Source organism: Cotesia glomerata, linkage group LG6, assembly GCF_020080835.1.
Source record: "Cotesia glomerata isolate CgM1 linkage group LG6, MPM_Cglom_v2.3, whole genome shotgun sequence".
In the NCBI taxonomy this organism is placed as follows: Eukaryota; Metazoa; Arthropoda; class Insecta; order Hymenoptera; family Braconidae; genus Cotesia; species Cotesia glomerata.
Genome location: NC_058163.1, coordinates 26,348,290 through 26,374,290, shown reverse-complemented (window position 1 = coordinate 26,374,290; position 26,001 = coordinate 26,348,290). Strand labels below are relative to the sequence as shown.

Below are 26,001 nucleotides of genomic sequence, written 5' to 3'. Positions count from 1 at the left end.
AAATAAATAAAGTAGAAGAGTTTTTTTCAATAAAATAATAAAAACTTTTTTTTTTACTCCCGAAAAAAATATTTCTCATACTTTCTCGTAGAATAAAATAAATAAACAAGTTAGTGAAGGGAAATTAATGATATAATTACAATAAAACAATCTAGAAAATTTTTTTTTCTAATCTTTAAAAAATATTTTTTGTACATTTTCTTAGACTATAAATAAATAATAATAATAATAAAATAGAAAAGTTTTTTTTAATAAAATAATAAAATTTTTTTTCTATGCTTGCAAAAAATATTTTTTGTACATTTTCTTAGAATATAAATAAATAATAATAATAATAAAATATAAAATATTTTTTTTTATTCCCAAAAAAAATATTTCTCATACTTTCTCTTAAAATAAAATAAATAAACAAGTTAATAAAGAGAAATTAATAATAATTACAATAAAACAATTAATATAATTACAATAAAATAATCTAGAAAATTTTTTTTTCTAATCTTGCAAAAATATTTTTTGTACATTTTCTTAGACTATAAATAAATAATAATAATAATAAAATAGAAAAGTTTTTTTTAATAAAATAATAAAATTTTTTTTCTATGCTTGCAAAAAATATTTTTTGTACATTTTCTTAAATTATAAATAAATAAATAATAATAATAATAATAATAAAATAGAAAATTTTTTTTCTATTCCCAAAAAAAATATTTCTCAAACTTTCTCTTAAAATAAAATAAATAAAAAAGTTAATAAAGAAAAATTAATAATAATTACAATGAAACAATTAATATAATTACAATAAAACAATCTAGAAAGCGCGGGAGAAGATGAAGAGAGCGTTGGAGGCGAGGAAACAATCGGGAATCTGGGGATGACAACGAGAACACCCCGTATGAGCCTGAGCGGCCGCCCGGGAGGATTCTTCCGCGGCATGGGGAGCCAACACCACCAGCTCCACCACCACCATCATCAGCAGCATGTGAGCTTTGACCCGGAAGCTCCAGAGCCGCCACCTCCGCCTCCCATGCCACAGTATCATCACCACCAGACATCGAATTTCCTCGAGAAACCCGATGTCGATAAAAAGGTCAAGGTACGTAATTTGTTATACAGACAACAGTCGCTTCTTCTTTTCCCTACATTCGGTCACATATAATATGAATAGGATAATTTACGCTCTACTTCTACCCGATTTTCTCCCCTTCCTTTATTCGCTCTATTGCCTCTCATTGACTCCTTGATATCATCTTGGAACCTGGCTAGACTTCCGCTACCGCTAACCCCAATCCCTGTCTCGTTATCATCGGAAAAAAATAAGCCTACAGATTACAGGCAAAAAATATGACGAACTTATCTAGGGTTTTTGTCACACTATTTTCTCCGAGTCTTAGCAAACCTTACAGCCATTTCTCTTGTTTTTGCTACTGTATTTTTCTTTCCAGGTTATTTTGTCCCCTTGCAATCTACTCGCAAAGCAAAAAATCTTAATCTTCAATATTTCATTCGGAATTGTAAATAATTTTTTTACTTCTCTCTGTAATATTTTTTTTGCTTTTTTAATTAAATTCAAAATTATGGGTTAAATATTGGAGATAAGGACAAATTAATTAATTAATTAATTAATTAATTAATTAATTAATTAATTTATTTATTTATTTATTTATTTATTTATTTATTTATTTATTTATTTATTTATTTATTTATTTATTTATTTATTTATTTATTTATTTATTTATTTATTTATTTATTTATTTATTTATTTATTTATTTATTTATTTATTTATTTATTTATTTAGTAAGTAAACATGAAAAATAAAAACAACAAAAGAAAAAAAGTAACTAATTTGTAAAAAGAAAATTTAAGTAATTATAGACATAAATTAACTACTTATAAATAATTATTTTATTTTATTTTAAAACATTTTTTTTAATTTTGAAATAAAATTCATAATTTTGAATAAAATATTTGGGATAAAAAAAAATTAATAATATTAAAAATATTTAGATTATTTTCCATCTAAATTTCAAAATTTTATATAAAATCTCATAAATAAAAAAAAATTGATCCGATATATTTTTGTAAAAAATTAAATATCTCCAATATTAAAATTCGAAATTAAAATAAATTTTACGCCAATTATAAAACTAATTTATCGCTAATAACTTTTATTATTAATGCGTAAAATAAATTTCCTGTAACTGTTGTTGAAACAAAATTAATAAAAATGTCAAATAGCCACTTGAGCTTATAAAGATCTTAATCTTGACAATTTAACTGTCAATCGTTACACGGTGGGTGGTAGGGCGGTGAGGGAGGACGAGGCGTGGCACGATTAAACCCCTTGAGAGTGTCTGGACACCCCGTTACCGGTTGCCGAGATAGTATGGGTAAGCATAAGCGACTACACTGGACAAAACAAAGCACAAGGATAATATAAGAATAAGACGAAATGAGAGATGAGAATAAAGGGTGAGGGTGAGGAAGAATTTCTACAAGGCCACTGACGAGTGTTTACTCTGCCGCTCCCGATGATTGTCGAGAATTGCCACACCCTCACCCCGCGAGTCTCAATTCCTCTAGTATGTATACATTGTCTCACATACTCACAGATATGTTATATTACATACATTTTAATTATCTGGAGTCAATGATTATTATATCGCGTGACTAATGCAAAAAGGGCGCATGGCAAAGTATGCGCCCTTTTAGCTTTGCAAAGCTAAAAGGGCGCATAATTGTTTTTTTTATCACCAATCGACTAGTTGACATATTCTTCGTCGAAAAATCAAGCATTGATTCCCTAAAGCTAAAAGGGCGTATGTCTCTAATTATGCGCCCTTTTAGCTTTAGGAATTTGAAAATTTTATGACCTAAAGCTAAAAGGGCTTATAAATTTTTTTTCTAAATAATTCATTAAAATGCTCATTTTTAGCCTAAAAATTAAAAAAAAAAAACGGTAGATTCACACGAAAGAGGCGTATTCTAACTCAACATACATTCTTTTAAAATTACAATTAAAAATATTTTTAAAAAATTGCAAAATATGCGTGATTGTATTAATTTATTTTTTATTTGAAAATTATTTCAATCCCATTAGTTTTCGATTAATTCAACTATCCATTGCTTGTATAAATATAGTTAAAAATGATTATTTTTTCAATATTGTTTAAGTACTTAAAAACAGCCGATCCCCTCTTTTTCTCGCGTCGCACTCACTGCAAGAAACGGTACTATCCTCGGTGCATTCATAATTATAAAGCTATTGAAATTTTGTTTTTCTTTTAAACAAATGAGAATTTTGAAAAAAACACCCTGCTATACGAAATAGATAATTAAAAAATCTATTACGTAGCAGAGCGTTTTTTTCAAAATTCTTTTTTGTCTAGAAGAGAAATATAAAGCTGCAATCGTACGCGAAAAGAACAAGATCACACTGGATATCATCCCGGATTATACTGAGTAAAAAAAAATTTCAGATAGTAGTTAGTATAATCCAGATTACAATGAGTATAATCCAGATATCACGCAGTATAATCTGGATTTTTCTAACTACTATCTGAAATTTTTTTTCACCACAGATAATACTGAGTATAATCTAGGATGATACCCAGTGTCATCTTGTTCTTTCCATGTAGGGACCGGCTGTTAAGAAATTTTTTTTTTTATTCATAAAACTTTTTTATTTTATGTATTGTGAAGCTATTTATCAAAATTTTTTATAAAAACTTAAATTTTTTTTATGTGCCCTTTTAGCTTTAGGCACTACTTTTCTAAAAGCTAAAAGGGCGCATGTCTTGAGTTACGCCCTTTTAGCTTTAGTATACTCGAATTTTTTTGTTTTACATATCTTTGTGTTTCGAGTGATTTCAAGAAGAATGACAAAAAAAAAATTTTTAATGCGCCCTTTTAGCATGGATCCCTACTAACCTGTAGCTATGCACCCTTTTTGCATTAGTCACGCGATATTACATATTTGTATTTTAATCAATTCTTTTCACTTTTTCCAATAAAACATTCCTTTTCATTTGAATCATCATTTATTTTATAAATAAATTATGATATTTATTTTGTAAATAAATGATGATATACAGTACAGTAAAATAGTAAATAGCCATATCTATCGATCTCAATCTTAATTAATACAATTTCGTTAATAAGCTATAGATATACGATACGGGTACTTTGTCTCTTGATATCATTTGATCAATATAGCCTATAAAAATATTACCCGTATAGAAACTAAATTATAGTAGTTTTTTATATTACTTTCTTTTGTCCCGAGTCGTTAAATTTTTTTAGTTTTCTTATAGTATAGTATACAATAAAAAGAAAAAAAATTTATGATTAAATTGTTGTAATATTTTAAAGAATGTTACGGTTCGGATCTTTTACTGTGTACTCTAAAAATTTTATCTACATTATTAGCGGCACAGCATCCACGGGATGATGGAAGAAGAGAATGTAGTGAGGCCCCACCAGGAAATGGAGAGTCTTTCTTTGGCTGAAAAAAAATATCTTCTGGCCGTCGAACGAGGGGATGTCGCTTCTGTGAGAAGGTAATACTGTCATTAAAATAATATAAAAATTCATCGGATAGTTTTTAGTAGATTTCGTAGAAATCTGATTATTGCATTGGTCCTCATGACGGAACTTTTGGAAAATTTTGCTGTATTTCGACTCGGCTCATCAAACTGATTCAAAAAATGCATATCGACGTTCCAATTAGCGAATTGTCTAACTCCTTATTTTTTAGAGAGTCTTCCATTTGTACGAAAAAACAATTAGTTCAAAGTTTACTATCACTTTAAAAAACCATTTAATATCATTAATATCTAATAACTGGAGTATTGCTACATCAAAATGTTAAAAAATCACCCTCTAAAAAATAAGGAGTTAGACAAATTGCTAATTAGACCGTCGATATGATTCAAAAGTTTATTATTTATACGATATAATCGGCCTTGGCTCTTCTCTAACTCCCGCAATTTTGTATAAATCTCAATAAAACGTAACATACTCATTCTTATGACGATTTCTGAGATTAAATTCTAAGATGAGCCAAATCTGTTAATTAGTTTAGAAATGAGAGCAATAGAAAAATTTTCAAAAATCGCTAAAATTTTAACTTTTACCGTATTTTCATGCAATTACAATTAAATGCGATATTATATTAAATTTATGTAAATTGCATCTGAAAGCTTATTTAAGCTTTAATTTCCATACTCATTTATTTTTCTAAATAAAATAATTTAAGAATGACAGAAATTCTAAAATTTTTGAAAATCCCAAAAATTTTCACTTTTATCGTATTTCCGTGCAATAACAATTGAACAAGATATCCTATCGAGTTTATGTAAATTGCATCTGAAAGCTTATTAAATAAATTTAAATTTGCAAACCTTACCATCAGTTTAGGCCAAAAATTACCTACTTAGACAGATTTAATGACATTTTACTTTTGCATTCGTTTTGACGTTATTGTTTTATTGTAACAGAAGTTGTATATTATTATTAATATTATTTTATAAAAAATGTTCTTTTCAACCCAAAAATTAACTTTTATTATAATAATTATTGACTTAGTTTTGCTCTGTAAAAGTATTATTTAAACTTTAAATGTTAATTAATTAATTTATCAAATAAACTAATTTTTATTTCACAATTTTCAATAAAATAAAAATAAATTATAATTATATCGACAATAATAACAGAATGTTAACTCGAGCTCAACATGACCAATGGATAAAAATAAACTGCGTGGACCCTTTGGGAAGATCGGCACTGCTTATGGCGATTGACAACGAAAATCTGGAGATGGTTGAACTTCTTATAGAGTACAAGGTCGACACTAAAGATGCTTTATTACACGCAATATCAGAAGAATTTGTGGAAGCTGTTGAGGTACTTCTCGAGCACGAAGAGACTCTCCACAGAAAAGGCGATCCCCACGTAAGCGGCTCGGCTGTGTCGTCTGCTTGTCATATGCCCGTTCGTAGCTTGTACTTTTCACTTATTGTTTAATTACTATTTATTTATATAAAAAAAAACAATAATAAACAATAAAAAACTTGTCTTGTCATCATGCAGCACAGTCACTTCACCACTGGTGCTTATACAGTATACTATCTTTGTCTTTTACTTATCAACTTTTAATTATCATTTATTTTATTTGTACGTATGCACTTATACTTATACTTTAAACTTTCTTATATGGGTGATTCTCTGTAAGGACGTCTTAAATCTGTACAAAATTGTCCGACCAAATTATTTTTTATTTTATTAGAAAAAAAATTAACAAGGGCTACAAAAAACTATCAGCTTAATTATAATAAATAAACAGCCGAATTAATTTTTGTTTTTTCGATATTTGTGTATATTTTGCGATATAACATCACAGGGGACTGATTTTTTTTATCAAATTGAGAAAAATCAAGCAAACTATTTCAATGCATTCAACTTTTTAAGTTCTCAATTAAGGTTTGCATTAATTAGAATAATATTAAGACTTATGGATCCAATTTTATAAATAAATTATAAACAAAAATAGCTGCCAGGGGACTGAGTTTTCAAGTGGCCCAGACACATATTTCCAGAATAAACGGTGCTTTGACACTAAATAAAATGCCGATAAAAGGTTAACAGCCCTATGGTTATTAACTTACGGCTAGTTAGATCCTTATAAACCTTACAAAAGGTAAAATAACACGCTAGACTTTTTTTTTTTTGGCTTTGAACTTCTGGCAGGGGACTGTTCTTAGAATGCCTGGGACAAACTTTGGTTTAATGAATTTAATGAAACAAATGAACTTTCGGTACTTTTTATTGAAGAAGATTGTTAGTTAACTAATTAAGTTTATAAACATTATGGATAAAATTATATATTATTGACGAATAATTTAAAATTTAATCTTAAAGTTTTAATTTTGGGACTGGGACAGCCCAGGGGACTGACATTTCGGTGGTTTACGAATTTATAGCAAAAAAACCAAAATTTATTCCATTTTAGTTTTTAACGCTCCAAATAGAAATGTTTTTTTACTTTGTAATAAATTTTTTTTAGTAACAAAATAACAATTTTTCTAATAAAAAAATGCCTGAGACAGCAAAAAACATCCTTACAGAGAATCACCCACATAAACCTACTGCTACTGCAAGCTTACGTAACTTTACCCGACTTTTGTCCCCGTTCTAACCCTGGCATTAAAGTTACACTTGTCTTTGTTTATGATAACAACAATAACATCAACAACAGAGTTGGGAAGCTCTTCATCCAGACACAGCAACTTTCACGCCAGATATCACGCCACTTATTCTATCGGCTCATCGGGATAATTATGAAATTATTAAAATACTTTTGGATCGTGGCTCGGTTTTGCCGATGCCACATGATGTGCGTTGTGGGTAAGGTTTTTTTCACTTATAAGTAATGATAATTTTTTTTTTAATTTAAATTGTTTATTTAAATAATATAATTAATAATAAACTAGCAACCTTGCAATCACTGTGTGACTAAATAAATAAAATTTTGCTTTATTAAATAATGACTTTTATTAAATTGCACTGTACTTTCTTAAATATTGAGATTTTTAAAGGTATAAGCTCATCCCGATGGTACACTCATCAAGAGCTTTCATTTGAGTACCCACATGCATATTGATATATTTTTCATATTTACATATATATAATATATATAAATATATAAAAAATTGATGTGGGTACTCAAATGAAAGGACTCGATAAATATAACATCGGGATGAGCTTATATCTGAAAATGTCAATCGCGCACAAGATATCAATGTCAGTTCTTAATTATTGACATTTTTAAAGATATAAGCTCATCCCGATGTTGCACTCATCAAGAGCTTTCATTTGAGTACCTACATGCATTTTGATATATTTTTCATATTTACATATACATATAATATATATAAATATATGAAAAATTGATGTGGGTACTCAGATGAAAGGTTTTGATGAGTGTAACATCGGGATGAGCTTATGTCTTTAAAAATCTCAATAATTAAGAACTGACATTGCTATCTTGTTAACTGTTGACATTTTTAAAGATATAAGCTCATCCCGATGTTACACTCATCAAAAGTTTTCATTTGAGTACCCACATGCATTTTGATATATTTTTCATATATACATATATATAATATATATAAATATATGAAAAATTGATGTGGGTACTCAAAAGAAAGGTCTCGATGAGTGTAATTCAAGGGTGAGCTTATATCTTTAAAAATGTCAATATTTCACAAGATACAAGGTCATTTCTTAATTATATATCTGGAGATAGAGCATTTTCAAATGCAGCCTAAATACTTATAATAAATTAAAATTTATGCTTCAAAATTCTACCCTTTTGCTTGAAATTTTAATTATATTTTTTTTCAAATAAAAATTTATTTTTGTGAACAATTATTTTCAAATTTTATTGAATAAAAATTTATAAAGTTGTATTATTAGTTTAAAAAATTACAAAATGTGTATTTAGAGATTCTAAAAATTAATATAATAATTTTCTTAAGTTTGATGTAACAAATAAATTTTAATATTAAAAAAAATTGCATCAATATTTTTTTTTAATTTTTACAAGTAACATTTTTCAATAAATTCCTTTAAAAAATTTTTTCAAGCTCAAAAATTACTTAAAAAAATGTATCCACATTGACATAAAGATTTTTCTGTCCCAAAATTTCAAACAATTACTCTAAAAACAATTTTCAATTATACAAAGTGATATGAATAATAAGTAAAAGTAAAATCCCGAAGGAGTTAGTCTTATAAATAATAAATGTACTTAGATGTGACGAATGTGTAACCTCAAGAATGGAGGATTCGCTGCGGCACTCTCGGAGCCGAATAAATGCATACAGAGCGCTGGCATCACCCTCGCTGATAGCTTTGTCTTCCAAAGATCCTATTCTAACGGCATTCGAATTGTCGTGGGAGTTACGCCGACTGTCTTTCCTTGAGCACGAGTTCAAATGCGAGTACCAGGTGTGAATAAAATTTACCGACTATTATCATTATCGTTATTTCTGACATAATATATAGACCGAGGATGCTATGAATCTAAATTAACTTACCAAAGTTCTCATCCTCTTACGCCGTTGCAACAATCGGGTATAATTTATCCCGATTTCTTTATCCGGATCTTTATTTCCAGGAACTTCGACGTCAGTGTCAGGATTTTGCTACTGCACTCCTAGATCACACGAGGAGTTCCCACGAGCTGGAAGTTCTTCTAAATCACGACCCCACGGGACCAGCGTTTGAACACGGCGAGCGTATGCACTTGAATCGATTGAAGTTAGCTATTAAACTCCGTCAAAAAAAGGTATTTTTAAGTAATTAATGTAATAGGCTGCGATGCAGCCTATTCTAATAAAAAAAAAAAATAACTTTCTTGATTTAAAAGAAATTAAAAAATAAAAAAGCGCTCTTAAGGGAGAGAGACCGCTGCTATTAAATTAATCTTTATATAAAGAAGAAAAAAAATTAATGTAATTGCTGATCGGCTTAAATCCTTCAAGTGCAATAAAGAATTTTTATTATTATTATTAAAAAAAAGCTCTGCTAAGAAATAAATTTATAGATCGAATTTCAGAGCGTTTTTTTTATTTTTTTAAAAGAAATTTATAAAATTTCAATACCAGGAAATATTTTTCAATCTAAAAAAAATTATTTTAAACAAAAATAATTATTTTAATTAAAAAATTTTTTTGCCTTGAATTCCGACTTTTTGGATAAAAATAAATTTTTTCTTTGTAAAATTTCAATTTTAAATTATTCCAAAATTTACTAATTTAAAATTTGATCATTGTTAGTAACTTAAAAAGTTGTTACCTCTCAATTAATACGGCAAATATTTTTTTTCATCATTAAGAAGGTTCTAATCACTAAAAAATTCAGCGTGAAAAACAAATTTGAATTTATGATTTTACAGTACAAAGTTGATGCTTATTTTTAAACTCCGTTTTTTAATCTTTTACTGTTTATATTTCTTGTCAAAAATTTTTTATTAATTAGCAATTTTGGATAGAGTTACATGAAACTTTAACTCATCGATATATATGTTTCATATTTTAATAGCATTTTTTTAAATATAAGTTTCTCATGTTTAATAAAAAATAGTCATTCTTTTTGACTATATAGTAGTAATATATTTTGGAGATTTTTAAAAAGTATAATTGTTAACTACCAATTAGTGGTTTTTAACTACTTCAATACAAAAAATAATTCTCTAATATTAAAAAAAAAATTTATCTTTCTAACAAGAATTAATAATTTTTTTTTTTAAATTAACTTATTCCAAAAAATGAAGAATTGGCTAGTAATAAAATAAAATGACATCTAATTTTATCAAAAAATATTTTTTTTTTGATAATAAAAAAACAAACTTGAATAAAAAATTAGTTGATTAGGGGGCGTCCATTAATTACGTGAGGTGTTCTAGGGGGGGGGGGGGGGGGGATCAAGCTAAATCTTACCAAATCTCACTTAGGGGGGAGGGGGAATCTTAACAAATATCACGTAATTTTTTCTCTAGCAGAAAACAGTGTAAAATTGCGTGAAAAAGTATTTCTATAATAAAATATGGCCAAATTTGACACACTAGTGTTTGTCGTATTCGTCTGAACCCTGCAGAGCAGCAAAGTAGCGCTCGATTGTTTAATTTGATTATTGATCGATAGGATTCACTAACTTTTTAGGTAGATTTCTTTAGAAATCTATCGGTGGTAGCCGGTCTCATGTCGTAATTTTAATAAAATTTTGTCATAATATGTTTAATTATCTTAAATTTAAGCTATTGTTCGACGACTTTTAATACTTTTTTCAATTTATTTCGTAGTTGAGAAAATTCAAAAAAAAATCAAGAATAAATTAAATTTTAGCTTTTATCATCAAATGACTTTTATCTGTAAAAAATCCTATTTTTTAGGTAGATGTCTTTGGATAACTATTTGTTATAGTCGATCTCATGTCGTTATTTGCAAAAATATAATAAAGAATAAATTTCAGGACATTACGGCCTTTTAATAACGTGTTTTTTTCAATATTCAAACAAGAAATCTACCTATCCATGTCGGGTGTAGCCGAATGGCGCTTTTTTTTTCTCAATAATCCAACACGTTTACAGCTAAAACATAAATTTTGAAGAATCTTGTGTGAGATTCGGGCAGGGGGGAGGGAGTTGGGGAAAATCTTACAAAATCTCATCAAGGGGGGAGGCGGGGCCAAAAAATTCTCAAAAATGCCTCACGTAATTTATGGACGCCCCCTTATTTTCTTCACAAAAAAAAAACAATTTTCTGGAATAAAGGAGTTTATTTTGAGTATCCAAATAAACATTTATTTATTTCCAGTTCGTTGCTCACCCGAACGTACAACAACTCCTAGCATCAATTTGGTACGAAGGGCTCCCAGGTTTTCGGCGAAAGAACATGGTGCTCCAAGTACTAGAAATAGTCCGAATCGGAATTTTGTTTCCGTTCTTCAGCGTTGCATACATAATCGCGCCTCACAGCACATTCGGGCAGACAATGAGGAAGCCTTTTATTAAATTTATCTGCCACTCGGCTTCCTACTTCACATTTCTCTGTAAGCAACCCTTAAAAAATTTACCAAAATTTTTTTTCCAAAATTTTATCAAGATTTTTTTTCCAAAATTCTTGGACTTAAAACTTTAGCTCAACCCTTTGCTTATTGTTATTAACAGTCATGCTGATACTCGCGAGCCAAAGGATAGAAAGTGGACTCGGACTTTGGAGCAGCGACGACTACTCAGAGCAAGAGCCCGAAAAAATACCCCCGACGAAAAGGGGAGCAGCTCCTTCTCTCGTTGAATGGCAAGTATTGCGGGAAAAAATTTATGCTAATATTTTTTATCGATTGTTTGAAAACTAGTCGCTAAATTACGCAATTCACAACGTTATTATTAAATAACATTATTATAATTTATAAGATTATTATTGTGATAAATAGAATTGTCTTGTATGTTGTGTTGTGTAACAGGTTCATCCTGGCGTGGGTGTCGGGGCTTATTTGGTCAGAAGTTAAACAATTGTGGGACGTGGGACTGGAGGAGTACGTTAACGACATGTGGAATGTCATTGACTTTGTCACTAATTCTTTGTACGTAGCCACGGTCGCTCTCAGGGTCGTTGCTTACTACAGAGTGCAAAAAGAAAATGAGGGCCAGTTGGGAGAGGTCATTGAACTTCAGAGAGAGCAATGGGACACTTGGGACCCTATGCTTATCTCAGAAGGGCTTTTTTCGGCTGCTAATATTTTCAGGTGATCATATCAACTAATTTAAAATAAAAAAAAAACATTTTATACACAAAAAATATGTTCTCGAATCAAGTATATAATTTTGAAGAACTAAATCTTTTTAAATTGAGTAGAAAAATTCCTAAACTAATAAATGTTTCTTAATTTCAAGAAATTTTACTTGATTCAAAAATTTTTCGTCTTGATTCAAGACAATTACCCTCTTCAAAATTATTTTCTTGGTTCAAGAATTTTTCTCTCGAATCAAATTAATTTTTTTTTCAGTGTAAGACATACGTTCAATTATTGTAAGGGACACACTGATAAAGAATTTAATTTAATTGATTTGAATTGAAAGAATGAATTTAATTTGATTTAAAAGGAAAGATCTTTAGCCAAAAAAATTTATTTTTAATTAATTAAGTGAAATTCACTCGAACTAAGAAAAATGTTTTTGTTTAATAATTTTTTTGGTTATTGATTCAAAATAATAAATATTTTTCAAATATTAGAGACGTCAAATGTCAAATTCAAAGATTCGTTTTATTTGAAAATAATTTTTAATTTCTCGCTAAGAAAATTGAAAATTTTCAAAAATCGGGAAGTTATTTCTATAATTTGTATAATTTGTACCACTGAGTTTAACTCTTAAATTTTTAATGCTCAATTTTTATACTCAAATTTATTTTAACCGGTGACGTTAGCCGAGTCGTCTAAGGCGCATGGCCTATAGAGAACACGGACTAGCTTACCGGCCAGGCGTGGGTTCGAATCCTAAGCTGGTCTTAGAAACCAACTTAGTTGATATTCGGCCCTTGCCGCGTAAGTTAAGATTTACACAACCCGAAAAAGCCCAACGTACCACTCCCAACAGTTAAAAGTCGGCGATATGACCACAGCAGTTAAAACCGACTCTAAATAATAATAAATAAAAAAAAAAATTATTTTTTTTTCTTGTATTTGTCATAATTGTATTCCAAAGTAAAGTAAAGAAAAACGATCAATTCTTAATATCTAATATTTTTGAAATTTTATATTTTCATTAGTCATACGTGTACTTTTATTGTAACTCTTTTTGTATACTTTTGCCATTTGGCTATACTGCCTTGGCATTGAAATTAAATAATAATAAATAATAAATAATAATTAATTATCATATGCTCTGAATTGGTACTTTTAATTGTTGAAGGTATTTAAAATGTTATTTTTTTTTTAAATATGAACGGTACTTTTTATAAAATAAAATAAAAATTGTAATTTATTATAAGACTCATTATTAAGCGCAAAAGTTTTGAACCTAATAAAATTTACTTAAATCAAGAATTTTTGTGTTTAATTAAAAAAAAATACATTTTTTATATAATCTTGATCAAAAATTTGATTTAAAATATTCAATTTCTTTAGAGTGAGCTTTTTGGCTCAAGATTTATTGCATCAATTTAATTTTTTTAGTACAATAAAACTTAGATTAAATTTATTAAATCAAAATCAGAACTTTTAAATCCTTCCAAACTTTAAAGTTGAAAACTTTACAGCTCAAATTTGTTAGCATTTCCCTTGAACTTTAATTTTATCAAAGTTCTACTATATATTTAGCATAATAATATAAAAATTATGTCTTTTTGTGTTTATAAATAATAAATATGGCTAAGAGATTAATTCTCGGCATTAGAGACACTAATAATTAATTATAATTATAAAACCTGGCCGCTTTTTTTCAGCTCGCTGAAGCTGGTGTACATTTTCTCAGTAAATCCTCACTTGGGTCCACTTCAGGTATCACTTTCTCGGATGGTTATGGATATTATGAAGTTTTTCTTCCTGTACGTACTCGTCCTATTTGCATTCTCCTGTGGTGAGTGGTACGTTAATTAAGGAGTTTATAGCGTTAACCCAAGGTTATAATTAATCCGATTTCTACTTTATTATATTTATATCAGGGCTCAATCAGCTGCTCTGGTACTACGCGGACATGGAGAAAAAAAGATGCCCCACGGCAAACTATCCTTACAGTAATAATAACACCACCACTGATTCCAATGCTTGTATCGTCTGGAGACGATTTGCCAAGTAAATATTTTTTAAAACATTTTTAAAGTGTCAATAATTTTTTTAATTTCCTTCCAACAACAGTTTAAAATGTTTCAATGTTATTTTTTTTTTTTTTTTTTTTTTTTTTTCAAGACATTTTCAATTCCGTTGAAGTTCCCGATAAAATATCGTAGTATTTACTCAGATAATCGATTTTAAGTGAACGCGATAAAGTATTACGCGATTAGCTTTAAGCTCGAGCTTTTTTAAAATAAATATCATTTATTTTATTTGAAGATTAGTTTTTTTTTATTTTTAACACATTAATGGCTTTTTTTTTTTTTTTAATCTGAAATGAAGAAATAACAATTTTTTTTTTTACTTAAAAAAATTGTTTGTTTTTTTTAAATTAAAAAAAAAATTTAATTAAATTTCAAAATTTTTAAATACAATTTTTGTAATTTTTTAAACCAATATTATGAATAATATTTTTTTTTTGAGGTAAATTTTACTTCGGAAGAATTAAATTAAGTGCAAAATATTAAATTTGAAAATTTATAAGTGTGTACAAAAAATAAATTTGATTAATTGGAAAATAAAAATTCAAAAAAAAAAGGATAAAATTTTAAAATAAAAATTTTTAAATGTAAAAAAATTTTTGACAATTTAAATTCTTTAATTTATTAATAATTTCTTCGATTAATAAATTCTTTTTTTATTATTAAATTGTTTAATTTTTTAATAAATTTTTTACAGTTTATAAATAAATTTCAAAAAATAATATTTATAAATTTAACAATAATAAATTTTATTTTTTTCTCTTCAATTTTCTGATTGTAAAAGAATTTTATTTATGAAATGAAGTTTGTAGTATTCAATGCGAGCAATGAAGAGAATTAGATTTACAAACTGAAGACTGTTCATTAGTTCATGAATAAAAAAAAATATTAAGAGTATCTCGGATTTTTAATAAAAAGCAATATAAATAGATAAATAATAAAAAAAAATGATAAATAATTATTTTCAGCCTTTTTGAAACAATACAAACTTTGTTCTGGGCAGTATTTGGTCTAATCGACCTCGAAAGTTTTGAACTGGACGGAATTAAAGTGTTCACGCGGTTCTGGGGCATGCTGATGTTTGGTACTTACTCGGTTATAAATATAGTTGTATTATTAAATCTGCTAATCGCTATGATGAATCACTCGTATCAGCTGATATCCGTGAGTATGAATAAATTTTTCATTTTACATTAATATTAATATTCGGTATCATTACATGAGACATTATGAGTGAAAATAGTACTTGGTACACGGAGAGAAAAGAATAGAACGCATTCCTATGTTAGAATGGTAACCATTACCATGTTACATAGTAACGAAAATTTTTGTGAGAACCCTGTGTAAATTTGTAAATAAAAATCTTAGAAATTGTGATGAAAATATGAACAATCACCCATTCGATGCGGAATTAAATTCTGAAAATAATGTTGTTATTGTTTTTTTATTTTTTTGATGAAAATTTCAATTTGTTATTAACAAAAAACATGACCAAAATAAAAAATCTCAGTTTCTCGTAAATAACTCAATAACTATTGGTGATATTAAAAATCGGAAAAATGATCCTTAAAGAGGAGGAAATTTATGAAAAAAAGTCTCGACTCCCGGAATTCTAGCTTGAAAAACAATAATTTTTATTTAATGTTAAAAATAGAGTTCCGCGCGACTTTTGTCACACGGCCGCGCCGATGCTAAAATACAACGGCAATTGCGTGGAACCCTATTTTCAACATTAAATAAAAATTATTGTTTTTCAAGCTAGAGTTCCGGAAGTCAAGACTTTTTTTCAGAAATTTTCTCTTCTTTAAGGATCTTTTTTCCGATTTTTGATATCATCAATAGTTATTTAGTTATTTACGAAAAACGGAGATTTTTTTATTTTGGTTGTGTTTTTTGTTAATAAAAAATTAAAATTTTCATCAAAAAAATAAAAAAACAACAACATTATTTTCAGAATTCAATTCCGCATCGAATGAGTGATTGTTTATATTTTTATCACAATTTCTAAGATTTTTATTTACAAATTTACACAGGGTTCTCACAAAAATTTTCGTTACTATGTAACATGGTAATAGTTACCATTCTACATAGGAATAAGTTCTATTCTTTTCTCTCCGAGTAATGTTTCTTTGTGGTACGGTGACTCGGCAATTTTATTTTTTGCTACAGAAGGAGACTATTATGTACCTAGAGTATTATATTAACCAGTATACATGTATAATAGAGAAGACTTTAGTGGATAAAAATTGTAATCCATCTCACATCTCTCTAATGCATTTTTTGTTCCGTCTTCTTATTGCCAATAGGAGCGTGCGGACGTTGAATGGAAGTTTGCGCGAAGCAAATTATGGATCAGTTACTTCGAAGAAGGGGGAACTGTTCCACCGCCGTTCAATATCATACCGACACCTAAAAGCATGTGGTACATAGGACAGTGGATTTACAGAAAGTTCTGTGGGCACAGCAGGGCTGCTAAGAAAGAACATATGAGAACTATTCGGGTAAATTTTTTTTTTATTCTTTTTTTTTTTTATTGAATTTAAATTAATTGGATTTTTAATTTTATTCTGATAAGTATTTTCATAAATCAGATTTAAATTTTATTATAATAAGTATTTTCATTAATTAAATTTTAAATTTTATTATAATAAGTATTTTCATTAATTAAATTTTAAATTTTATTATAATAAGTATTTTCATTAATTACTAAGGCAGAAAATGAGCGAAACTTCTCAAAGAAAAATTTTTTATAACATTTAATTAGAAATATTATTTTTTAAATTTTAAGCTTTAAATTTTGGCTTAAGGATTGAAGATATAAAAAAATTATAAAAATTTTTCTTGTAGAAAATTTAATTTACTACAAAAAAAAATCATCAATTTTTTTTTATCTCTCATTCTTCAGTAAGAAACAAACAAAATTTCATAAGAAGAAATTTTTCATTACTTATTCAACTAATAATAAAATTTCTATATTTTTTAATCCCAAATTCTGATTAAGGATTGAAGATACACTGATAGAAGGATTTGTTTATATTTAATAAGCTTTATTAACTGTTAATAAATGATTTATTAACATCATATTATTTGATAAAAATTTATTAACTGTTAATAAATTATTTATTAAATACGATTTATTAAATGTTAACTGTTAATAAATATTTGTTAACAGTTAATAAGTAATTTATTAAGTACAATTTATTAACTGTTAAAAAATATTTATTTAAAATAAAAAGCAAAAATAGCTATTTTCTTTTGACACTTTTTATAACCCAAGCTGGAACACATGATAATAATTAAATTCACTAAATAAATTAACTTTTTTAATATTTAAAAATATAAAAGATAATTATGAGCTGTGATATAATTTGCTTTTTTACAATAAACGTTATTATAATGCAATATAATTAATGCAAATAATTTATAAAGATGATTTTTATTTATAAGCAATCTTGATATCATATGACATTGCAAGCGAAATAATTTCACTCAATAAAATATTTATTAACTGTTAATAAATATTTTTTAACTACTAATAAATACTTATTAACTGTTAATAAATGTCCTTTCCTCCCAAATAAATATTTATTGAATGTTAAAAAATATTTATTAAAATTTAATTAATTAAATAATTGTCTTCAAATAAATTAAATTATTAGTTAATAAATTCTTCTATCAGTATATTTAACTATAAATAAAATTTCTATAATTTTTAATCTCTAATTCTGAGTTAATGATTGAAGATACGAAAAAATTATAAGAAAAATCCTTATTTAAAAAATTTATTTGAAATTTTGAAAAATTTCAATTATTATTATTAAATTTTAGAAACTTAATACGTAAATAATAGTGCAAGAAAATTCACAATTGTTTCTCTTACTTGTTTGTATGATTGATGATTGATGTTGGAAGAAATGATTGAAAAACACATAAAAATTTATATGAGCAATAAATAATGGAAAAAAAAGTAAAAATAATATTAAAAAGTACCAAAGAGATAAATACAAGAGTAATTCGTATAACTTTAACTAAAAATGTTCCCGGAGATAGTAAAAAAAGGTAAAAAAGGTTTTAAGCGGTGATATCTAAAATCGATATTCCGACGTGCGGAGAATAAAGAGCCAGAAATAAAAATACTTGACGATAAAAGTCGGTAATGATGAAAAAATTAAAAAAATAATTAAAAAGCGTAGTTTATTAGATCAATAAAAGTCACGTGATCCAGAACTGTCAATTTCGTTCCATTAGCGCAAGGCGAAACAGGCGTCGGAGCGGGACCTGAGGTATCAAAGTATCATGCGGAATCTGGTCAGAAGATACGTAACAGTCGAACAAAGAAAGACCGAGGGCGAGGGAGTCACCGAAGACGATGTCAACGAAATCAAGCAGGACATCAGTGCGTTCAGATGCGAGCTCATCGAGATACTCAAGAAGTCGGGGATGAACACGTCTACGTCCTCTGGAACCGGTACCGGTGAGCCCCAGTATCCCTCCTGCACTCCTTCATCTTCACTTTTTTATTTTGTGTTTATTAAGGTGGTTAAAAATAAAAAAATACTTTTTTTTTCTCTTTTTAACGGGGTTTAAAAATGAAAATTTTGGTAAAAATTAATATTATAAATAATAGCAGAAATAATAATGTAATTTGTTATTATGATCCTATCTTGTCCACATTCCTGAGATAAAAAAAAAAATTTATTTATGATAACTATGGACGATAATATTAACTATATTAAAAATAATTTCAATCCATTTTTTTTTATTTTTCGTTTTAATAACACGGAAATGTTTTTATTTTTCTCTAAAAATGGTATTTAGCGGAAATTTTTTAAGATAAAACATTTTCAATACTGATAAAAAAATTAACGACTCAAATAAAGCCAAAATCTTGAACCAAAAATACTATTTTTAAGAAAATGATTATCTTGAGTCAAGAGAATAAATTCTTGAGTTTATTCTTGATTTAAGTGAATTTTTCTAGTCTCAAAAATTTATTCTCTTGACTCCAGAAAATCATTTCCTTAAAAATGGCATTCTTGGCTCAAAATTTTGGCTCTTGGTTCAAGTTAATTTTTTTATCAGTGAAGATATCTGCGTTAAAACATACTACTGATTAAAATTTTCAAAAATTTATCCAAAAAAAGTGAATTCTATAATTTTTTTTTTCATTGAATAAAAAAAAATAGTTGTTATTCGTTTCCAAATTTTATAATTTGGAAATTGTAATTTATAATGCGTTTTTAGAGATTTTAAAAATTAATATAATAATTTTTCTTAATTTAATATAAAAAATAAATTATAATATTTAAAAACAAATTGTATCAAATATTTTTTTTAATTTTGAAAATTAATATAATAATTTTTCTTAATTTGATATAACAAATAAATTATAATATTTAAAAACAAATTGCATCAATATATTTTTTTATTTAATTTTTACAAGTAGCATTTCTTAATAAATTCTCTCTGTAATAAATTATTTATAAAGAAATCCTAAAAATCGCCGTATAAAATTGAATTTCATTTATATTAAAGTAATTTCTTATTTTTAATTTATTTTTTCATGAAAATTTATCAAAAAAACTTAAAAATAAAATAATCTTTATCAACACTCTGTACTATAATTTTTTCTAATTTAAAATTCATATCATTAAATTAAAACCAAAATTTTTATTTTGAATTTTTCGACATCAAAAAAAAAAAAAAAAGTATCTTTTCCTTCTTTAAACACTCAAAATTAATATTTAATACAATAAATAACAAATCTCTGTCAATTGAAAAGAGTATAAATATAAATACTTTATTTGTATTCATCCTGTAGCTTAGCACTCACTATTCAAACCCTCGCTTTTATGACCTGCATGATGTCTTTAAATATATCGCTTGTGTCGATACCAAATGAGGTACCAGCGAATTGTTAAACTGACTGTTAAAGGCGCCGGGGGTAAAAAGAACCGCCAGAAAGAGCGGAGGCTGATGAAAGGATTCAATATCGCGCCTCAGCCCCCTAGCGGCAGCGGAACTTTGGCGCCGGTCGCTGAATTCATCGCCTCCCTCCAGCAAACTCCAGATGAGTCCGAGAACCAGGAGCTCTTTGGCAGCACCCTCAGCAGCATATTCGGGCCGACCACCACCCCCAGGAAGAACCCTCATCACATCAGCACCAACAGCGTTCCGGGGCTGACCACTAGCAATCGTCAAAATCGATGCACACGCAACGGATCTCGCAAAAGGCGATGGGGAACTTTAATTGAAGCTGCCAAAGCACGTTCGCGCCTCATAGGTAAATTTTAATTCATTTTTAATAATTATATTTATCTTTTTGAAAATATTTTTTATCCATAAGTAGATTTAAAAAAAAAAAAAATATATCGACGTTCTAATTAGCAAATTGTTTAACTCCATTTTTGAGAATTTTCTATTTGTACGAAAAAAACAATTAGTTCAAAATTTATTATCACTTTAAAAAACCATTTAATATCATTAATATCTAATAGAGATATAATATTTAGGTTTGAATCATTCAAATAACTTATAATTGGATCATTGTTACATCAAAATGTTAAAAAATAAGGAGTTAGACAAATTGCTAATTAGACCGTCGATATATCAATTATATATGACTCTAATTCGTAAAACTGTAAGACTGATAAAGTTTTCTTAAATTGAAACATATAACCCCTGAGATAACTCTTTGTTAGTGAGAAATTTTTGCAATCATGCGCCACCTATCGAAAGCTTTTGGTACTAAAATAACATATAAATCTTATATGACACATTTACATAGAAATTTGTCTAAGGTACCCGCGGGTAATAAGGCCTAAGTGATAGAAATGCTATTTAAAATAACCGCTTGCGCTAAAGGCTTTTCTAGTAGAAGCGTCTAGCATAGAAATGTCGCTACAAGTTTATAGAGTCCCGATACAATATTCCCTGTCTTCTATATTTCATCATCCGTCATATGCTAAAGTAGCGCGGAAAAATTCCTAAAAAACGGTTTGAGTAAATAGTAAACATTTTTTATAATTTTATATTTAATAATTTAAAATCATTGTTCTAATTTTTATCAACATCTTAAGAAGTATTGTTGCTAAATTTAAGTGATGATTGATCTATAATACCAATTTTATTGATTTTCGTAGAACTATTTCCAGTATGTTTAACCCGCAGGCCTTATTACCCTACCGTAGTAAAATAAGGCCTATTCGCAAGGTTTTTGAAAAAATTCAATTTTGTGTTTGCTTATGGTGAAAATTACCATTACTTCATTATATTTTGTAGCTAATGTATTAATATAAAAATTAACGTTACATTTCAATAATTAAATGCAATATTTTCGATTTTTTTCAAAATCTCCCTTAGCTAGGCCTTATTACCCGCCGGTACCTTATATTAATAAGTAGAAATATTTTTTTTTTTTTTTTCATGTAAACCTTTGATAAGCGCAATTAATATAGTTTTTAAAATTTTTAATATCCATCAAATTTCTTGCATTAATTTATTGTTAAAAAATTAATTGGAATAATTAAATTTTTTGGATAGCAATTTTCTTCTGAAAATTGAATTCTTTATTAAAAATACGAATTTTCGTATTTTTTTTTTTTTATTAACAACAGCACGTTATTTTTAATAATAAATAACAGCTCATTAATATGCTACCCAGTGAACTTGCTTTTGCTAACTTTTCTAGTAGGGACTCAACAAGCTTACAAGTTACTTTCCGGTTCATAAGGTTTAATTTTTAAAATAACTACCTCGGAAGTGAGTTTTAATAATTTGAATTTTAATTCTGTAAAGTTAACATACAACATACTAAGAGTATCATTAATGATACTTCAAGGAGGATTATTAATGATCTAATAACTTATTTGCCGAGAAAATACCGCTTGCTTGTAATTACACACCTTAAATTTCAACAGTGTAGAATCGATATTATTAAGGATATTTTTCAGCCGGAAGATCGCGATCAGAAGACTCAATGTACCCACCAGCTTCCGAAGACGGCGGGTTCCGTTCCGAGGGATCATCAGACTCAAAGTCATCCTTGGACGGCGGCCCCCAGCTTCCATCTGCTCACGAGCACTCCCAAACGGCGAGTCAGCAGAGCACAAACGGTCGCTCCGAAAACCACCACGTGTTTTCCCACGGTCTGGGCCCAGCCCTGGCAGCGCTCCGGAAAAAGCGTAAAAAGTTTTCCGCCTCCCGCGCTTCTACCCCCGCGATCACCAGCGAAAACCCGAGCACCGTCGACAGCCTGTCGACGCTTCCTGTGAGGAACTCCTCGGCCTCCTCGGCGATCGGGAAGACCACCTCCAAAAACCAGCTCCATCGAGCCAGCAGTGTTCCGGCTCGCAGTCCAGATCTTTCTGCGCACAATTTATCCCGAAGGCACGATTCTACTCAGAGTCAGCAGCCCAGTCTTGATACCATCGAGATTGTTAGTGTTAGTGAACGACTCGGTGAGTTTTTTTTAATTTTTTAAACATATATTACATCTGAATAAAACATAATTATTGAAAGTTTTACTCAAAATCGACATCACATGTATAGCTTTAATAAGTTAACAAATTACTTAATTTAAAAAATAAATTACAGAAATCTTGAAGTTTTTTTTTTTTAATACGAAAATATCAATATTTGTAAGACGTTTCACAATTCCTGATTAAATTACAATTCTTTGAATAATTATTTACACAAAGACAATGCAAAAAATTAGGAAAACGGTTGACCCTAAAGGCCATCCCTGCAACTTCCCGCTAATTCCGTTAATACCTGGCCGCTTTTTTGAGCTCTTCGAGCTCAAAAGTACAATCTGTGTGTTGTTTTAAGCTCTCCGAGCTCAAAAAGATACCTTTTCTATGCTTTTGAGCTCTTTGAGCTCAAAAGTCTGATAGAAGTTTCATAGAACACTATTTTTTGAATGTTCATACCGCAACTATGAAGACTATATAGTATACAGTCTCCATACTATCAACAAAAGTCAATAGAAGAAATTCAATTGCTTAAATTATAACGCACTTTCGAGCATTTCTGCTAGAGGCGTGTAAATTTAATGCCAGAATTATCTACTCTTGCTCGGCTGCCCAATTTTAAAACACAGTGACTGCAAAATTTTTATACCTGATTTTTCTAGTATTGCTGCATTTTTTATAACTTTTAGACCTTAATTTCAAGTATTTTTTCTTAAAAATATTTATATTCTTTTTCTATACACAAATCAAATTTTTCATCAATTTGGCGGGCAAACTTTTTTTTAATAGGGGAAGGACGGGCAAAACGGATATGTTAATTTGAAAATGAAATAACAAATATATATTACAATCATATCCATTCTTAACTTTGGCTAATAATTTTTTGGGTAATTGAAGTTTATTATTAAAGTAAAATAAAAATAATAACAAAGAAATTCTTCTTCGAAATTAAAAAAAAAAAAAAAGTCAACATTATCCGTTTTGCCCTACCAGGGCGGGCAAAATGAATACTCAGGTCGCGTAAAACGAATACTGATTGGAAAATACATTTCAATCAAAACAATCGTCGCAAAAATATCAACCGCGTCCTGAATATGAAGAAAAAAAATCAAATCTGCATCGTCCTAAACAACATTAAACTAAGTACTGTATACTTACGATTTAAAAATTTTTTTTTTTCCTAAATTTCAATATTTATAAAAAAAATTCCCACAAGTATGCAAAACCAATGCTTTATCGATAACGGTAAGTGTAGTTACATAATAGATTGATAGATTGCTGTCTAAAATGTTTCTATCGACCGACCAGCGATTTAAAACGATTATTCATTTTACCCGCCCTCTCCGTCTTGCCCGTCCGTCCCCTAAGAAAAATTGGAAAAAAATTTTTAAATGTTAGTTACTGTGTTTTGAAATTGGGCAGCCGTGCTTTAAATAATAAATTAAGGATAATATTATAAAATAATTGAAAATAAATAGTATAGAATAACTGTTAATAAAAAAAAATTAAAAAATTATCGAATTTATTAAAATTAGCGTATAAAAAAAATTTTTTTCATTAATTTGATCCTTAAATTGCATTGAAATAATATTTTTAAATCCCTTTTTTAATTATTTTAATTAAGCCTTTTATGATACTAAAGTTAGCTGACGTTTTTAATTTTTTTTTGTTTTTAATAATTAAATTAGGACAAAAAAATATTTTTTAAAAATTGCACTTACAGTTTTTAAAGTTTTTTACAAATGAAATTTTTTTTTCCTTTTTTTGTAGTCATTTTTTCAATAAAAAAAAAAAAAAAAAACTTTTTTAAATGTCGGCTAACTTCAGTATCATAAGCTTTTTTATATAATTATATAAATTTGCTTAAGCAATAAGCAAAATCAATGTAATAATTTGATTTTTATTTTTTTGCTGAAGAAAACGATGATGTGCGAATAGACGTCGAACCAATGAGTCCTTCAACAACCGAAGAAAGTTTTGTAGGTCACCCGACAACCTCCAGGGATGCGGTACCAGTTCAAAGTCTTACTACAAGCGTAAAAAGAAACGGTTCTGCGACACAATTGCAGCGACTACCAGGCATTGAGACAATTCGTGATGTCACCTCCGGCTGGCTCTGAGGCTTCGATACAATCAAATTGACTCGGTGCTTTTAATCCATACAAATAAATCAATATTAACTTAAATAAAAAAAAAAAAAAAACAAAAACAAAATACCATTATTTATTTATAAATATATAAGTATTAATATAATAATGATTTATTAAATTCAAATAAAATGGATTTATATTATATTATATTATATTATAAATTTTAAATTTTAAATATAATTATAGTTAAGGTTATGATTAATGATAAAGAAGAATATTAATTAATATGCGCGCAGGCGCCGTTCCATTTTTTAAAAGTAATAAGTTATTAAGGTTTAAAGAGTAAATTTATCTTACACATCATCAATAATTCGCCTTTTAAATTAAATTTAATAAAATTAATTCAGAGTAAAAAAAAATAAATGTATTAATTAAATCGCGCGATTCTTTAATAAAAAACATATTTAAGACGTATTTTTTCACCAGCACGCTGTAAATGTATTATCTATCGTCGTAGTGATGGCATTTCAGCATCACAATTGAGCGTTTACAACTGCCAGTTTATTAATGACGACTGCTAATGCTGTAACTCGATAAATCACTATTAATTATGATAGCACTTTTTAAAATTATTTCGTTATAATTATTAGTGATGTCAGGCGTCTTGATCCTCCTACAAAATATCCCAAAAAAATTGGTTGTCTGCACGGGAAAAAATTTCTGGGAAAATTTACGATACAACTATTGTAAAGCTGGACTGTACTTTTATTACTATTAATTGTCAAATATTTTAAAAGAAAAAATACTATTTATTCATGATAAAATACGATATTACTATTGTAAAAAGTAAGAGATGAAAATTTCCAGTGCTGCCTCTGTATCTTTTCAATAGAACTATAGCAAATTTTACAATAGTTGAATTGGAATGTTTCACAATTAGTGTGAGTGATGGCCGTGCACAGCGCTAGACTCCGAGTTTATGTAAATGTTAATAGAGCGGTTGATAGTTGATTTTCAAACGTGTTTTTCTCATGCATGTGATAAAATTTCGAAAAAAAACGCTTTGC

At 28.0% G+C, this 26,001-nt stretch overlaps 1 protein-coding gene across 8 annotated transcripts in view; it reads left to right on the top strand.

Annotated features, from left to right (window-relative positions):
* The window catches only part of LOC123266947 (transient receptor potential-gamma protein), a 64,923-nt gene extending 39,865 nt beyond the window's left edge, over positions 1-25,058 (top strand). For 5 of the 8 annotated variants that reach the window (XM_044731390.1, XM_044731388.1, XM_044731391.1 and 2 more), the window contains exons 3-19: positions 813-1,093; positions 4,427-4,557; positions 5,713-5,989; positions 7,254-7,402; positions 8,812-9,007; positions 9,177-9,347; positions 11,377-11,611; positions 11,730-11,859; positions 12,026-12,307; positions 14,005-14,138; positions 14,224-14,353; positions 15,342-15,537; positions 16,680-16,874; positions 18,622-18,847; positions 20,309-20,656; positions 22,326-22,832; positions 24,762-25,058. In XM_044731390.1, coding sequence (XP_044587325.1) covers positions 872-1,093; positions 4,427-4,557; positions 5,713-5,989; positions 7,254-7,402; positions 8,812-9,007; positions 9,177-9,347; positions 11,377-11,611; positions 11,730-11,859; positions 12,026-12,307; positions 14,005-14,138; positions 14,224-14,353; positions 15,342-15,537; positions 16,680-16,874; positions 18,622-18,847; positions 20,309-20,656; positions 22,326-22,832; positions 24,762-24,964 — 3,732 coding nt within the window. In that variant the 5' untranslated portion in view covers positions 813-871 and the 3' untranslated portion in view covers positions 24,965-25,058. The remainder of the gene's footprint in view (positions 1-812; positions 1,094-4,426; positions 4,558-5,712; positions 5,990-7,253; positions 7,403-8,811; positions 9,008-9,176; positions 9,348-11,376; positions 11,612-11,729; positions 11,860-12,025; positions 12,308-14,004; positions 14,139-14,223; positions 14,354-15,341; positions 15,538-16,679; positions 16,875-18,621; positions 18,848-20,308; positions 20,657-22,325; positions 22,833-24,761) is intronic. The other 3 variants (XM_044731386.1, XM_044731387.1, XM_044731392.1) reach the window with 3 other exon arrangements.
* Positions 25,059-26,001: the final 943 nt, after the last annotated feature.